Raw genomic sequence first — 18,366 nt, 5'->3', positions numbered from 1 at the left:
TAATAAATGCAGGACTACATCGATTAAGAATTCTTCCTTCCCCGGTGCCATCGGACTATTAGACGGCGAACAGCAGGTTACAAGCAATCTCGAATGTTTACTTTTTCAGTTAGGATGTGCTTTAATTAGCCCACTCACACTTCATGATCCTTACACAATAGACGCCAACCTGGTTCATTACTCTGTCTGCATATTTTACACTTCTTGATTGGTTATATTGAAATTGTATTTTTGGATAGTGCCCTTATGATGATCAAAAGGGACAGATGGTTTGCACCTGGGAGCGGTTATTGCTAAAAATCTAATTATATTAATTTGGAGGTCTATGACTCCCTCTGGCTTCGCTGGCAGGATCAGGGCATCTCTATTATGTAAATATAAAAGTTGGATTTGTGCAAGCACAATATGGAAGGCCATTTTTGGGAAAGTTTAGGGAGCTTTCTTGGTGCAATGTCAGATTGCTTAGTATTCATAAGACCCTGAATCGCTTGATTATTTCAGCAGATATCTATTACATGAATGTCATCATTCATTGTGAACGGCTCATGTTAGATGTTTTGGAAAGAAGGTCAGAGAAGCCAGACTGAGATGGTTGGGTCATGGACAGAGGAGGGATAGTGAATATATTGATAGACGGGTGCTGGAATTGGAGCTGCCAGGCAGGACGTCTCAAGGAAGACCAAAGAGAAAATTTACGAAATAGTGAGAGAGGATGTGAAGATCGTTGGTGTGAGAGAGGAGGATACAGAGAATAGGGTTAGATGGAGAGAGTTGATTTGCTGTGGCAACCCCTGAAGGAAAAAGCCGAAAGACGAAGAAGACTAATTGAGCTATAACTCTATATAAACTTCCATATGATTTTGGTGGTCCTTTTCCATTAAATCAATGTCACATGTATGATTGTTATTGTGTGTGTCTGTATGTGTGTGCATGTGTATTGATGCAGAAATATCAAAACATTAACTTCTTGCTATTTCTGGTATGACCGCTAGAGAGTGAAGTAAGCCCGTCAAAATCGGATTATATTATATTATATTATATTATATTATATTATATTATATTATATTATATTATATTATACATCTGAAAGGCTGCAGGTCATGATCCGTGTGAATGTGACGGCGTCGGAAGGGCTCGTCGTCACGTGATCAGTGGGTGTGTGTGTCTTTTCCTCTCATTCAGTGCGACGTTTTATTAAAGTTGCAAGATGGCGACGGTACATTTGAGAATCGGGGACTTAGTGTGGTGAGATAACCCCTTTAAATATTTTGAAACACTTACATTACCGATAAGTTCCGTTGAATGATTCTGCGCAGCGTCGTGTCAAGTAGTTCACTTGGCTTGTCGGTTTGTTATTTTGGATAAGCGGGGGGAGTTTATGGGACATTTGGCGTACTCGGTTAGTTGATGTACAACCCAAACAAATAGCTAGCTAAGCTGACTCAGCCGACATCCGTCGTTAGCTAAAGGCGAGCTGTCGTGAAGGTTCAGACCGAAACGGGGTTGATTAATTTTACCACGCAGCCCAGCTTTCGTCAGTTTTCCCTGCGGCTGAATATCTTTATGTCGTTTTGTTAAACTCTTGTCTTTGCAAATGTTGCGAAACAGCTATCGTCAGACGAGCGCTTGCTAGCACCGTAGCTCGATCGTATGCCCAAATATTACGGCTCGCGTTATGCATCTGCTCGATTTGCGTGTGTGGTTACTCCTTACATTAATACAATAATGTACGATTTCCCGAATACTTGAACATAGACAGCTCACTAACAAATCGCCCTTATTTGTTTCAGCCGTAGCAGTCGCTGTCTTGTTTTCATTTGTGTATTATCAGCTTTTGAGAACAACACCGCGCTTACATTAAACGTGGAAGTAGTAGTGTATTAGCTAAGACACGTTAGCTTGCACAGCATACATTAGTCGGTCATGCCTCCGTGCACTTGCAAGTCAAGCATGCATTTAAGTCATTTCATTATGGAACGTTGGAAAGTAAGGCTCTACATTTCCTATTTTATATTGACATTAACATAAGCCTTCTACAGTGCAACAACTTAAGCTTCTTCTATTTGCCTGTTTTTCCTTTTAACTGCTGACAGTGACAGTCCCTAGCTGAAAATTAGTCTCGACCAAACAGTGCTCCACCTAACTTCCCTGGCATGGAAGATAAGATTTTATAATCGAAGAAATATAAGGCATTTGGTTCCACTTATCTGTCTGGTTATAAATTATTTGTTTGTGTTTTGGGAACTTCTTGGGTACCAAAAAATGAAGTTTTGTAAATGGCTGAAAGCTTGAATACACATATTCAAGAGACTGGGATCTTCAGCACTCTGGAAAGTGGGGAAAGTGAAAATCAGTTGACCAACTTTCCGATTATGCAAAACACGGAGGGAGCCACAGTAAGGAAAATGTTCTGGAAAATTGTGTTGTCCTGGATAGCATTGCCCTGTGGAACAGTAAGATAAGTAGCGATTTTATCACTGCCTAATTAATTTCAAATTATTTTGCAAAGTTGTTCAAAGTTCTTCATGACTATCACTTTATTAGTCATTGACTTACAAAACAACGGATAGTTGCCATGATGTCAATACCTATGCATGAAGGGACCTTCAGTCAAAATGTGGTTGCCGTCTCCTGAAATAGCAAGGTGGTTGTTCAGAATATGTGAGAATGCTGTCTCTATAGAAGAAAGGGGAACCCAGAATGAGTGAATATATATGTAGTTCATAAACATAAACTTATGATCAACATGGCTGTCTTCTTGCAGGGGGAAACTTGGGCGTTACCCACCATGGCCAGGAAAGGTGAGATGTCATGACATAGCTCTGGCTGTTTTAACTAACAACAAATTGTTGTATTGACCTGTCAGATTGTGTGTTCCTGTTTCCTTTACGCATGTATTCTCATTTTAGATTGTAAGCCCTCCCAAGGACCTGAAAAAGCCAAGGGGCAAAAAATGCCATTTTGTGAAATTCTTTGGGACTGAAGACCAGTAAGTAAAGACAGTCACTGTATTGTTTTTCCTCTGACTTCACATGTGCAAGAGACATGTATCTGTATTTCTAGTGCCTGGATAAAAGTTGAACAACTGAAGCCGTATCATGCCCACAAAGAAGAGATGATCAAGATTAATAAAGGCAAGCGTTTCCAGCAGGCAGTTGATGCTGTGGAAGACTTCCTAAAGAAAGCAAAAGGCAAAGAACAGGTAAGCCAGCAGTCCTGTCATGCTTTTGGACAAGTACTTTGAGTTTGTGTTTTGAAGCACACAGTGCAGCAAGCTCCGAAAAGTGCAAACAGCCATCTGGCAAACCATTAGCAGATGGTACCAGATCTGGCTGTAGTTTGACACAACCTGGAAGAAAGGTCAAAACAAACTTTTCACTCGGATGAACAGCAGCTCTGCAATTTCAGTCTCAGTGCCATAATGGATGTCATACTAACCTCATTAAAATGAGGTTGGCACGTAGATTTATTCCCCTTTTCCATCTACTCGAAACAAGTTGAGCTGTTCTTTCACATAGAGAAGCACGTGGACACTTCATGTGTGTCCAAAACGTTTTACAGTCAATCTTATCTCATTTACAGCTTATCCTAATACTAATGTATTATGGAATGACATAACACCTGCCATGCTTCCTTTTTGTTGCTTTGAAGTGGGATTGGATGGTTTGAACTCAAAATGACTATAAAATTATTAAAGTCTTTACATTCATTTCAATGATTGTATGGATTGCATTTTTTTGAGGGGGGGGTTGACCTCCTTTGATTCAGTTATTCTTAATTAGGACAAAACGTCCAAACTGTGAACATGGCATCCTTTATTATGCAGAAGCTGCTGGGGTTTAGGCCAGTTTGTTAGCTCAGTGTTAAACCTGCTTTGCTTTGCATTGCTTTGAGAACTCTGACCGTTAGTTGGACATGGATGCACAAGACCGAAATTGATTCAGTGCAAATGTGACACAAGATTTAGTTTCTCAGAGGTTCTTAGTGTTTTTATAAATATTTGATTATTTTTCTAGCTGCACACTGAGAACATAGATCATACACATTCATCCTGATAGAATTTTTACCACCACTGCTTCCAGTTTGATGTGGTGTCTTTGATTGCACTGCAATTAAAGGTCCTATGAGATATGTAGCAGTTGTTTTTTTCGCTGCTGCCATAATGCATAATGATTACCATTCTTAATTTTGGTGACTTTGTTGAAGCCTAATTGTGTCAATCTTAAAAGCTATTTCAATAATTCATCCAAAAAGGTCTTAGTAAGTGTGTCTTAAGTATTTCTAACAACTCAAAACATTTTTTTAAAATCAGGATGACACCCAAGTTGCACGGTCGCAGACTCACCACTGGCCTCATGTACAAAATTTTCCACAGCTTTCATACTGAAAGATAGCGTACACCCAAAACTGGAAAAGTATTTACATCAAGACATTTTCAAATATATGAGTCTGCGTGCACACTTTTACTTAATACTTCCCAACATAAATAAATAGAATTGAGAGAAGCAGCATGAGCCCCTTGGACTACCTTGTCTCCACCCATTAATAACAATGCAAATGAGTATAAATTCATTATGTGCTTTCACCTTACATCCAGATAACGGCAGACACCTTAGAAATGTCAAAAAACAGACAAAATTTCACAAATTAAAACCAATGCACTTGTATTGGGATGGAGGCAAGACAAAATATTTTATTTGGTGTGTTTTTTTTTCTGGTGTTAACAGAAGAAAATTTACGGAGTGTGATTGTACGACTGAGGCTGTAAACACAGCCTGATCAGTACAATGGACCATAGCTGCAATAGCGAAAAGTTGGTCTGATATCAAAGTCAGTGGGCAATGTCTTTAAATTGTGCCAAGCTGCCATTGTTGCGCAATTACACATGACTTCACACAATCATTTATAGAACACACGTAGCAGTCTAGACCTTGTCGATTTTAGAAATGATGTGACTTTTTCCTAATAAATGTCATTGTCTGACACTATTTTGTCTTCTCGGTGAGATTGCATTTCCTTTCATGTGCGTGATGGATGTCTGTGGGCCCCAGAGTCTAGCACTCATTGATGTATGTTAACATCTTCAATGACAAATGGAGAAAATTATCAGTTTACTCTGGGGTTAGGTTGTGATAATCATTTCAAGGCTTAACGTATGTGGGAATGTTTGGTTACATATGGTTTTGTTTTGTTGTTTGGGTGTAAATCGCATGTGCTGAAAATGCATGAAGAAATATTGTTTTCATATCCCCCTTCAGAAAAGTGACATATTTGGTGTCTAAAGGTGAGTTTCAGTACTTTGCAGTTTGGCAATATCAAATATCAGTTTACAAGGCAATTTGCACATTCTCCCAGCAGGTCAAAAATTTGCATTATAGTGCGTGCAAATTCACACAAAGTTGATTTCTTTCTTTTTTTTTTTCATCCCAATGCGTGTGTGGAACATGGGATACAAAACATTTACATTTTTGCCTATGCTATGCGAATACATGAAGCCCCAGGAGCCTTGAAGTACACATTGAATGTTTTGCTGATTTCCACAAAATACTGCTTTTCTAAAGAGGCCCATCTGTTTTATGGTAATCGTGCTCAAAATTTGCCAGCTGTCACACTGCTGACTTCCATGGATCAATTGCAGCACAGTATGGTTTATTTTTCTTCAGAACTCGGATGGGAAAGGAGAATCAAAAGGAAAGAAAACGAACAAGCCGCTGAAAATACTGGAGGAAGATGACGAGGATCTCAGTGCCTTGAAGGATCCGTCAGAAAAGGTCAGTGAGACATGGGTTAGAATCATTCTTCTGTCAAATGTTCATAAAAGGACCTTCATGTGAAGCACACAGTAGTCTAGAGCTACAGCTGAATACAGATTACCGACCGTAAACATTTTTGCAGGACCTGGACTGTCAGAGGTTTCTTTTGAAAATATTCCTCTGAACTACATTTGAAAAGAGTAATATGTTGTGAGTGCAAACCGACTATACAGAGTTCAGTGGCACCTACTTAATCTGGAGTTCACACACTCTCCAGGCCCCAACCCTCAAAATAAAGATACCAGAGAATTGTGACCCTAACTGTCCTTTGAAATGCTAAAAGCACACTAAGATAGGCCTTGACACATTTTAAATCTTACTATTTAAAAAGCTAACCGTTCCCATACTTGTTAAAAGATATCAGCTCCTAATCATTTTTAATTATTCCAGTATTGATTTGAGTTCTTGACTTTTGAAAGGAATGGATCATGTTCATCAAATAAAATTTTAATGATCAGAAATATAAAATTTAGTCATTATTATGACATTAGTTTTTAAAGCCTTTAAGAGAACATTAGCATAGAAGTACTTTTCTCCAAATTTACAAGGTTTCATCGTAACATTAATGTCATACCATTGTGGAAAATTATATTAAAACATATTCAGCTAGAATTAAAAAGAAAAATCACTGTATTATCATCTCAGGGAAACCCTCTATTAAATGGTATATCATGTCAAATTTGAATTTTTGTTGCCGTTTTCTTTATTTTTTACAGAAGGCTATATATACTGGAACCAATAATATGACTGCAGATCAATTTGGGCTTTCCAACTTCTCCTGGTTGTTTAAGTCAGCTGATGCAGCATTTATATTTCAACTGCCACAGCAAGTCCACAAACACACAGGGACAGCCTGTAAAGTTGTTTTTTTCACACCTTTTTAGACCGAGGGAGCAAAGAAACTAGTTCACACTGGCCTGTTCAAACTCACAGGTTACGTAGAGGTTCACCATATCTAGTCTGTCTAACATTAGGGTGATTTTATTAACTTCAAAGACTGCATAGTAACTTAGTTGCTTATATACTAGGGTTTTTAAGTCTGTGGATCAATTCTTTTATTTATGAATGATTTATTAAATTAAATTAACCATACATGTTGCAATTCTAGAGCAATGATTTTGTTTAGTTTCTGTGGTTAACTTACATTTCTGTTGCTGTTTCTGAAATTGCCTTCAAGGACCGCCACTGTTACTTGGAAAATTAGCCTGTCTAATTTTTGATCCAAGAGTTTGTATGCACGCGTTAATCTACCTCTGAGTGAGGGAGGGCTCTGGTGCCTTAATGCTGTGGGTCCGGTGCAGAAACATTTAGGAATCTTTGCCTTATAGGATCAGTTCTGCCATTTCAGTAATGAAATCGTGCAGTACCACAGCTTGGTTTTATTTGTCCACTTTTTATGAACAAGCTCCTCTCCAGTTCAGTTGTGGTAACTGGAATGTTATCTTTCACGCGCTACTCTTGTCTCATCCATATATGCGATGTCCCACTTCACTAGTTAGGGACATCTTCAAATTCACCCCTGGATTTAAAAGGTGAATGTGTGTCTCTCTTCCCCCTTTAAGGACTTAACTGACTCTGACCCCGAGCCGTCCACTCTGGAGAGGCTGGGGGCTGGACCAGTCTCAGGATTCAAATGGGAAAGCAGTGTAGGTGAACGCCCCCCAACCCCCTCCCTCCCACCAAGCCTGCCTTGCCTTGCTATTTCTACCTGAACTTAACCTTTTGGCTTCAGTTTATCTAATTTACCAGCGACTGCTTTCCCTTCTGACCTTTGGTGCTGGCTCTGACTCCTGAACCTGTCTGTTGTCATGTGCTGCTGTGGTTTTCACAAATTCTGCATGTGTAGGCTAAACAAAAGCCTGCAGTTATGGTTCAGTTCATGATTTTCTGGTGCCTGCACAGTCATCTGGTCCTGAGATCGAGGTTAATCGCTGATCTTCATCAAATGTCATCAGTAGGAGGGTTCATATTGTTAGTCTGACTAATCCTAATAGTTTTTATTTTTTAAACACACAAAATGAGGCTGCAGCAGTCAGTCCTGTTGATGATGTTGCATGTTCCTGAGAATATTATTTGTGGTTTAGAGTAGAGCTGCTTGAGGAAGACGATTCACATGGTCTTCACCAATCATAAGCCATGCAGACTCATTTTCTATAACGACAGTGATTCTGCACCTTTTTCATTATGCTCATACTTTTCTTACCACAAGTACTCATACTTTTCTCACTGTGTGAATATCAAAGAGGCGTTATCTTATTTAAAGCAGCAATAACCCAGAAAAAAAGTAGAAATCCACTAAGACACACCAGACAAAATGAATTCAAAAGAAAATCCTACTGGAGATGAGAATGAAACAAGAAATCCAGTGGCCTCTCTGAGCTTGTACCAAGATAAATGTTTGCATTTGTAGTATGGATGGAGAGGAGTGACTTAGAATCTGACTGATGAAGTCTCAGATTAGCTTCAATTGAACAATTTAATGGGATGTAGGAGAATCAGTGATAACTGCAACCACAGTGATGACAAAGCTGCTTCTCTCTCCTTGAATGCATGTGTAAACTGTGGATGTCCCCCCCCAAAGTGTGTGTGTGTGTGCGTGTGTGTGCGTGTGTGTGCGTGTGTGTGCGTGTGTGTGTGTGTGTGTGTGTGTGTGTGTGTTTGGTCAGTCTCAATGAGCTGGCTGAATGCATTTACTGTTTATTCAGAGATTGGGGAAAAATAGCTCATTTGACATTGTCATATCGATTTACTTCACAGTGAAACAGTCTGGGCTCTGCAGTACGCCTCGAGGATTAAGCGTGTTTCTGTCCACTGCCAACCCTGTGGTCTACACCCATAATGGCAAACAGCCTACTTTCATGAAAAGTATTATACTTTCTAGAGGAATAATAATGCCATTGATCCCAAGAAATCGATTTAATTTCATTTTCTATTTGTTGGCCGAAATGTGATATGATGTCTTTTTCAGGAAGATTAGATCCTTGCCATTTCTACTTTCTGGGAAACGAGTAGATAATGATGGGCTTTCCTGTGATTGAATTGACATGAAAGAAAATGCACAGTCACTGGAGTCAAAGCAGCCTATTTCATCCTCACCCATGGCGCAAAATTCTTCTTTCTCTGTCCCTTGTGCATGTTGTACAAATTCATTGTTTTATAGATGCTTGGCTCAAGAACGGGTTCATACAAATATGATCTTTATTTTCTTACCACAAGATCTGTTTGTAATCGTGAGCTTACCGGCCAATTTATGATGTCCTGGGATTTGTAGTTAAAACATGATGGCAAAATACTTAATATCTTTTTAGACTTTACTGCTTAGTCATTTGACATCTAATGGGGTTTCTCTCTGCGAACCATTTGGGCCCACAGGATGTCCACTGGCTTTGCATGTTATTGTCATTCACTTCATACAAGGGTCATTGGGATCCAATTCAGTAATGAATAGGTCATTAATGTAGTAACAGAAATAGGTACTGAGACTTCCATTATTCATTTAGTCTAAAATGCTAAGCTAATGTTTGTGTGGAGCCAGGCGAAGCCAAAAACGTTATGTTCACCGTGATGTCACATGGTGGCTATGATGTAACACAGGGGAAGAAGGATGTATCATATGATTTGTGTTATGACATCATTGTGTTGTTAAATTTAAAACCATGCTGAGAGAAAGATGACTTGTCTCATTGCTTGCATTGCAAATACTCTTGGATTTAGAGACCTCAACAAGTGGTACAGTTAAGAAGGAAATAACATGACTGTCACAGCGTGGTGTGTTTTGTGAGGTAAAGCTTAAACACTTGTCGGCTGGAGGACCTCAGTGCTTCCCCTCATATACGTACAGTGGACTGTGTTTTCTGAATGTATCCAAAGATAGCAGTTTTCCGACCGATGTCTTATTCTTTTGCAGCCTGTGAAGGACGACCCTCATTTCCATCACTTCTTACTGAGCCAGTCTGAGAAGGTAGGAAGACAGAGCTTGTCTGTCCGTCTTATAATAGAAATTAATATCCTCATAGCACACTACAAAGAGTAAGACTTCCGCCTGTTTCAGACAAGACTAAGGTATTTCTTTTCAAAACCTTTAGGAATTCGTTTTTAATAGAAATTGACAGCTGTGGTGATATAAGTTACCTCATGATAAACAAAAATAATGAGAGCAATTTACATAGTAAATCATTATTAATCATTCAAACAAAACTCTTGGGGAGCCGAACTATAGGTACTAAAAATATGGGTAATTACACCCAGTGAGGATAGAGTGGCAACGCACATGTTTTGATCCACACTAAATTGTACCTTGGGATCTGAGTCCATGTACTTTGTTTAAAGTATGACTGAATGAAGTGGCATCATTACCTCTTGACACATTGTTGTACTCTTTATTTACAGCCGGCTTCGTCAATGGAACCCATTAGCAAGCGCCTGAAGATCATAGAGGAGGTAAAGTCACAAGTCAGTGTGGCTGCAACTCACAAGTTAAAAAAAAGTTGGTTCATTATGATATATCGAATCAAAGGGCTTTTGAATCTTGTGGGTGTGTGTGTCTATGTGTGTGTGTGTGTGTGTGTAAATGGATATCTTTTTAGAAATTAAATTTCTCAAACACAAAGCCATTGATACATTTTTTCAGCAACAATGATTTAATAATATTTCAGCAGTGTCCTTTTTTTTTATTTTTTACCAGCTTCGCTAATGTTTTTGTTTTTGCATTTCACTTTATAGGACACGGGCTCAACATCTATTCAGGCAGCAGACAGCACAGCCATCAATGGCAGCATCACACCCACAGATAAAAGGTATGGTTAGTTTTCACTGCATTCTCAATGTATGAAAGCAGTTTGCAGGAAAACTACTCAAGTGGTTGATAAGTGATTCCAGCAATTTATTTTGTTGTCATTTATTGACGCCCCCCCCCAATAAAATTATCCAATTAGAAGTGCAAATGGAAGTTTTTAACTTCATGCCAATGTTTTTAAGCTTTATTTAAGCTATTTAAGTATTTAAGCTTTTAAGCTTTTTTTTTTTTACTGCCCTGTAGGATAGGGTTCCTTGGTCTGGGGCTGATGGGAAGTGGTATTGTTTCCAATCTGTTGAAAATGGGTCATGTTGTCACAGTGTGGAACCGCACAGCAGAAAAGGTAACATATTACAACATACTTTCATTCAAACATTAAGTTAAACATTCTAGTTAAACCCAAACAGATAATGAACTAATGACACCTGATTGATATTGATATCCATCAAAAGAGACAGTAAAACTGATGCTAAAGATTGCTTAACTTTTATTTGCTGCACATGTAGAACAGTTTTTTCTTGATGGAACCACTCCCTTAAATGTTGATGGAAATCAGCATCTGACAGTTATTTTTAGTAACTGAGCCATTATCTCTTGCAAAACACATTGATGTTGTATATTTTTATGTAATCTTGGTCACTTGGAGCTCATAAAAGAAACATTGGTGGCTGTTAGGAACACAAACACATCACAATCAGGCATGCAGCCCCATATTGTTCTGTTATAACATGATCTTTGTGTGTTCCAGTGTGATCTGTTCATTCAGGAGGGCGCCAGGTTGGGCCGCACCCCAGCAGAGGTGGCTTCTATGTGTGACATCACTTTCTCTTGTGTGTCTGACCCAAAGGCAGCCAGGGATGTGAGTACTATCCCTAACAATAAATAACGTCATGATGTGGAGATGCTGTGAATGTTAAAAAGCTGCTGCTGCATTCTCTCATCTGCAGTTGGTTTTAGGACCCAGCGGGGTCCTGCAGGGCATCAGACCAGGCAAGTGCTATGTAGAAATGAGCACTGTTGACCCAGAGACCATCACTGAACTCTCACAAGTATGTGCTTTATTTACAGTACTTCAAACAATGTAAAGAGCCGTTATGTTTCTGTATTGAATTGTCATGTTTGACCACCAGGTGATCACGTCACGAGGTGGCCGTTTCCTGGAAGCTCCAGTGGCTGGAAGCCAACAGCTCTCTAATGATGGGATGCTTGTCATCCTTGCAGCTGGTGACCGAACAGTCTATGAGGACTGCAGCAGCTGTTTTCAGGCCATGGGCAAAACTTCCTTCTTCCTTGGTATGCTATTCTATGCAGGTTTCTTGCACATAGAATCACCGTAGCTTGAGATTTGATAGCATATTTATCCAGCTGTTTCAGAGCAACATGATTATTCTTGTGGAATCAAGTCTGTCTATCTGATGAAAGTCCACTAATTTTGCTCTTCAGCGCTGCTTTAGAGCCAGTATGTTCCTTACCATGTTTTCAGTGGCAGCTCTCTACTGGTCAGTTTATCCCAGTTCTCTGTAAAAACAACACTTGTCCATTGGAGCATGTCAAGTAATGCCATATGGCAAGTTTGGGAGTGCAGACAGCACAACATGATTCTGCCCCTAAAGCAACCATAATAGCATCAGCAGCCAATTGACAAAACAAATCTGGTGGCTTTTTCTAATTGACAAAAAGTAAAACGGAATTTATAAAATCCCTTAAAACTATGACTTTGTTCTAATACACTCTACCCTTTTTCTGGAGCTACTTCCAATACTAACCTGAGCAACCTAGCATCACTCTTTTTTTGTTTTTTATTTTCATGATATGTCCAGTTGGCTTGCAGGATCTTGACTGCTTGTTTCTTGCCCCGTCATTTACCGCCATGTATCACAAAGACACCGTGGGCTTGAATGTTGTTCTGTCGAGTTTCATTTCAAATTGCACGTCTGAATGTGATTCCAGGTGAGGCGGGCAATGCTGCCAGGATGATGTTGATCCTGAACATGGTGCAGGGAAGCTTCATGGCCACAATCGCAGAGGGGCTCACCCTGGCCCAGGCGACAGGCCAGTCCCAGCAAACCTTCCTGGACATTCTGTGCCAGGGCCAGATGGCCAGCACCTTCGTGGACCAGAAATGCCAAAGTCAGATGATTTATCTGATAATTTAGCATACCTGAAAAATTACAGGATTGTCATCAATTCTCTGAAGATTTTCTCTTTTTTTTTTTTTTTTTTTGTGAAATCGTTATTGATGTTTTTTTTCCCCCTTTCTCCTGGTCCAGATATTTTGCAGGGTAACTTTAAGCCAGACTACTATTTGAAACACATTCAGAAGGACCTGAGGCTAGCCATCTCCATGGGAGACATGGCCAACCATCCCACCCCAATGGCGGCAGCTGCCAATGAGGTACCACTCTTTGTTAATTTCAGAATGAGGCATTACCTCTTCTTCTTTCTGTTCTCAGTCTTTAATGCAACCAAAGATGAAAAAAGTCCCCAAAACTATATCATGTTTTTGTTTAATTTCTTACAACAAGAACCGCAAATTGAAGATGCACATGCTCTGATTCAAACGGATACTCATTTCCCGGTAAACAGGATGTAGTACTTCCTGTCAAACAGAAGGAGAACATAATGATGTTGCAAATTAAATTGATAAAAAGCCCAAGTTTGTCATGACTTAAGTCCAGGAAAATACCCCTTTGCCCAAGATTACTTGTCTCAATGGGCATAGTCATTGAGCCAGAATAGTAACGTACCAGTGTTTGATCCAATAAGCAAGATATCTAATGATAGATGAAAAAGCTATTTTAAGCATCTCTACAAAATAAAGACTTGCATGAAATTGTCTTTGGTAACTTGTAGATATCATTTGTTTGTCTCTTCTGTTTCATTTAGAAGGTTCTTAGCCGTTGGTCTAGTCTCTTTCCTCAGGAAATGCATGTAAAGCTGATAAATGCTGATTTGAAACCCATGACGTGATCAAAATTCATACAACTACAAATGCAAGTTAAACATAGAAACTCAAGTGCTAAATGTTTTGGGCGGGGGGCTGTAAATGCATTTTCTGTATTGTAAAACTTGAATTTATTTACGCCTTTTCTCCACTCTTCTTGTTCAGCAACGGCAACTCTAACTAACTGTAAGAGCCGTTTTTATACATGTTGAAGTGCTTAATTTTGAGCCTACAGTTGTGCTCAGAGTGAAGAACTACCTCAAAGCTGGATTTGCTTTGTCTCATAATCACTGCAGTCTTTTGGGACAGCGTGATTTGTTGAAGCCCCTCCTAAGATTGAATATGAGTGCTTTTATCAAAAAACTGATGTCTTAAAATATCCGACCACATTTAAGCTAAGAGCTTTATAAGAGTCTTGATGTAGTCATTTTAAACACAACAAAAATGTGAACCTAAACAATTGTGAATTTTCATTTCAACATTCCTCTATTCTGCTTCAGTATATTGGTGGGATCTTTGACTGTCATGGGACTCAAATTGATGCTGAAAACTTTTCTGGAAATTTATCTCAATGAGCAATTGAACTCTTATACATAGGTATCAATCATTTACATTTGTTGAGGAGTTATTTGCTCTCACGGATGAAAAGATTTGAATAAACCATTGAGTCATTATTCGGACTTCTACTAGTGGTCATTTTGTTTGGATGCTAGAACCCCCTTTACTTCAATAGAAGATGTCAGGGTGTTGAACTTTTGACCTTCCCTTACATTTGACTGTCTGGCCTGTCAGCATGGGTGGCTGTGGGTTCCAAAGAACTGGCCGTTCTCTGAGCAAATAGAGGTTTTCTTCACTGTAACCCTGTTTACTCACCACTCTGAAAACTGAAAGCTGTTTCTCTTATTTCCTGTGAAGGTGTACAAGCGAGCGAAGGCACTGGACCAGTCAGACAATGACATTTCTGCAGTCTACAGGGCCTACATCCACTAGAGCCAGGTGGACCACACAGTCTTTCACCCCCACCCCCCATTATTTCTCCTGCATTTTTTTTTTTTTTTACTTCTAGTTTTATTTAATTTTGCTGCAGCCATGTTACCTGCCCACTACTGATGGGATTGTATTTCATTTATTAGAGGCGACCTTGAGCGTTGCACTAACTTATTACATGTTTAGTGCTGTAAACAAGGTTTTGTTCCTGCTAATGGCCGTTGGCTGGGGAGGCGGCTGGAAACGATGCAGGGTGTCTACTAGAATGTGGGTTACTGTGAAGAGCCGCTCGTCTAGTCCCGACTGATGGATGGATGCATAAACCCTTTTTTCATGTGCAAATGACGAGTTAATTTAATTCAGTGTGGTCTTTGCTTTCTTTTTTTAATATCTAGAATTCCAAGAGGGAAAACCCCACAACATGCCACTGCATTGCCTTAATATAGAATCCCTCAAGTCTTTCAAGAATAGATTATTTATTTATGTTTGTTTCTAGCTTCTCTTGATGCAGTTTTGGTCATGACATGTTTCTGTATTTGACTATAAATTCTTTTATTTTGGTGTTGATGAACTTTCTGAAACAAGGTAAGGACAGAGCAACAGTTGTGTTGAGGCCTTAAAATGCAGTAGTTATTCATATTTCTCATTAAGAGACTTACTTAATTGTTGAGTTTGGAAGAGTTCTCATTCCCATTTTGTTGTTTTTCTTTTAAATATATTATTCTGAAAAAAAAAATGAATCCAGATTTTTTGCATTTTAAATGAATTTGAATATCAATCCAAGTTGTCTTTCTGAAAATTAATTTTAATTTAAACATCGGGGTTCTTTGAAAGCATCACGTGACAGGCAACAATAGTTTAAGTGGAGAATCAAACAAATCCACTGTTCATAGTGAGAAAGGTTTTGAGGAACATACTAGCTGATATCAGTTCAACTGTAATAATGATGGATTAATTTAAACCTAACACACAATTCACTGCCCCAGTAAATTATTAGTTTAAAAATGTTTAGTAAAGGCTGGGACAATGATTCTGATTTAGCTGTTAGATCCAACTGGATAATATTCAGTTGTCAAAAGGGGTATAAATCACAGGATGCACCACAGTGTGATACTACATTAATTGTTGTGACAACATTAGATTTTCCAATATTACAAGGTCTGCCATGACACGATTCAAACTAAATGGGAACTTGTATGAACTATTAAATGCTAATTTAACACACTGTTGCATTTATAACCGCTCTATAAAACAGCATTAGTAGACCCACTTAAAATGGAAAAACACCAATTCAGGAAAATTACAAAAAGAAAATAGAAAAAGTCAGAAAATAAAGATGTAATCACGACAGGGATTTCAAAGTTCAAGTAGAACTCATGTAAATAGTTCACATTAATTATAATTGATTAAATCGATTGAGACTGTATATTACACTCTTAGCTATGACTGAGAGACAACAGATGACGTGACGGTAGTGTAAAGCGTGATCCGTCTGACACAAGCTTGTGCAGATTTAGCATGACCATCTGCAGATGAATGCACGTCATCACCAGAGAGCAATGACTTAATGTCACCGTGTCCATCTTCCAGGTCCTCTTGCAAGGTTCAAGTTATGGGTGAGCCCATTACTTGCCCGCCTGAACCCATGGCGTTTTGTCATCTCAGAAACAATGAAGCACCTGAGGAAGTTTAGAAAACATGACCCATTTGTATTACACTGGCTATTATCTTTTTGATCAGGGATTTCTCTAGGAAGTAACTTTCTGCATGTCAGATTTTGCCGGTTTCATCATATTGGAGCTAAGAGAACTGTGACTGCACAGCCTGGACTTGTCAAACCCAGCTAGAAAGGATCCAGGATTCATATTTCATTCAGCTAACTTACCTCACACGTCCCGACTATCATCCTCTGGTGATTGTGATGGGATCTAAGACAAATAGGTGAAGAATAATTCCAGTATCTTGGGGTCCAAATGCTAAACAGGTCCAAAAATCACCTGAACCATTCAACTATTGAGTGAAAAACAATTAAAACATGGCATCGGCTCATTTCAAGATAAAAGCTGTGTGTTTTTGTCACCGATGAGCTCACTTGTGTCTTTGGCATCTGTCATACTCTGACTCCAGGGGCAGTGTGTGTGTGTGTTCATTTATAAATGATCCCTGACACACCGTGCTGTGCCCTGGCCTGGTTCGTGTCCAGTATGATGGGAGATAATCTGTTGGCAGAAGTCAACCGTATTAATCTGAGTTTAGTTAACGTCAGACACCCATCTCTGCATCAGTCCATTTCATTCCTGGAATCATATGAACCTGTCAGTGACGGACACACTTTTTTTTTAATTTTATTTTTTTTTATATATTTCAGCCATTCAACCTTGCCGGTTCTGGGTCCAGTTTCTCAGTGTTTCAGACAAATTCTTATCACTGCTGCCCCGATGTTCATTTTGTCCCAAAAACAGGAAAAATCTGTCCAGGTTTAAAAATATCCGAATTACCCCTTTTAAGATTGAACTCTTCCAGTCCTTGAACATTTTTATTTCAGCATGAAAACATAGGAATCCCTTTTTCAAGCATGTTTGTTGTCTTGGATGGAGAAGTTAAATTCACAAACAATGATCCAGGGCGATGTGAAAAAAACAAGAAGAACTCCAGCCATCAGAAGATAATAACAAAAAAAAAAAAGAACTGGTTGATATAATTGCTTCCTGGCAGATGAAGAAAAGCCTAAGGTGTTTGACCCTTTTTCTTTTGATTATTTTAATCAGTTTGAACTAAGTGTTTGTCATACACCAAAATTATGTTGCATGTTAAACAAATACCCATTTGAAAGGTTTTCAGTTTTAAGTTCCCATCGCAGTGTAAAGAACTGTTTTTAGAACACAGATGTAAATAGCACATTAGTAAGGTTTCTTTTATATCTACAATATCTGGGATTAATGGTTTTGATTTACAGGGTGACGGAAACATCTTTTGTCCTAATACTGTAGATTGTTGAGTTAAAAGACTAAATGGTTTATTAATATGTGACTTCTATAATCTGGCTTATTATCACCATGGATCCTTTTGAAGGAAGAGGGTGTAACTGTGGATTGGAGGATATTTATGATTTTGTGTACATGTGAAATATCCAGGCTTTTGTGCTGTTAAATAAATCCTTTCCTGACTATTGACCTCAGCCCGTTACTCTCTCAAATGTTTCTATTTCTTGCTGGGAACTTCTCTTTTTGAGATTTTAACATTCCAGTTGTCTTTGCTAACTTTTTCTAAGCTTTCAGGTTTAATATCATGGGATAATTGATCCCGTTAAAAGGTTAGAAATAGAAAAATAAGATAAGGGGATGTCAGGGATGGCATGGAAGATTTTTCCCCCACGCTAACATTATGACTTATATTTGCCCTCAAATTATGGGAAGAATGTTATGACTTCAGTAAAAGGCATTTTGTTTTTAATAGCTTTCAAATGTTTTTATGGATAATGTTGTAACCCAACAGCTCCATGTATATCAGCAGCTCAATTATAAAATTAATTGTAAAGAAAAAAACTGGTCACAAGAAGTGTATTTTTTATGGAAAAAAACTGCCATGGATTTTCAATGTATGCTTCATAAAGTTGCCACTTAATTGACTAGAGTGGACTTGAGTGGATTTGAAGGCTTAATACTGTTTCGGACCTTGGAAACTAAATTATAAAGGACTTGCTTTATTCTAGGCCCGAGCCCAAGACCCCAACACAGACCTGGGCATTTTACGGTCTACGGGCCGCATCTGGCCCGCAAAACTATTTTAAAGTATTTTCAATCAACATTGAATTCAGAAACTCCTTA

The 18,366-nt window shown here is 38.8% G+C and overlaps 1 protein-coding gene across 2 annotated transcripts; it reads left to right on the top strand.

Moving 5' to 3' along the window:
- The first annotated feature begins 1,187 nt into the window (after positions 1 to 1,187).
- On the top strand, positions 1,188 to 17,708 carry glyr1 (glyoxylate reductase 1 homolog (Arabidopsis)). 2 transcript variants are annotated; one of them, XM_086171039.1, is made up of 16 exons: positions 1,188 to 1,245; positions 2,765 to 2,801; positions 2,910 to 2,989; positions 3,064 to 3,202; positions 5,664 to 5,771; positions 7,376 to 7,459; positions 9,721 to 9,774; positions 10,203 to 10,253; positions 10,536 to 10,609; positions 10,852 to 10,951; positions 11,357 to 11,467; positions 11,556 to 11,657; positions 11,739 to 11,901; positions 12,559 to 12,738; positions 12,879 to 13,003; positions 14,468 to 17,708. In XM_086171039.1, exons 1-16 carry the CDS (start codon positions 1,208 to 1,210, stop codon positions 14,540 to 14,542), a joined length of 1,521 nt encoding a protein of 506 aa, XP_086027165.1. In that variant the 5' UTR covers positions 1,188 to 1,207; the 3' UTR covers positions 14,543 to 17,708. The 2 variants fall into 2 exon arrangements, with proteins under 2 accessions (XP_086027165.1, XP_086027166.1); XM_086171040.1 differs by lacking the exon at positions 7,376 to 7,459.
- The last annotated feature ends 658 nt before the right edge of the window (positions 17,709 to 18,366 follow it).

The sequence above is a fragment of the Fistularia commersonii genome, chromosome 23 (assembly GCF_037954325.1).
Source record: "Fistularia commersonii isolate RoL2024-O1a breed Wild chromosome 23, RoL_Fcom_v1.0, whole genome shotgun sequence".
NCBI lineage: Eukaryota > Metazoa > Chordata > Actinopteri > Syngnathiformes > Fistulariidae > Fistularia > Fistularia commersonii.
The sequence above is the reverse complement of the archived record's forward strand: the minus strand, read 5'-3'. Positions and strand labels throughout refer to the sequence as shown.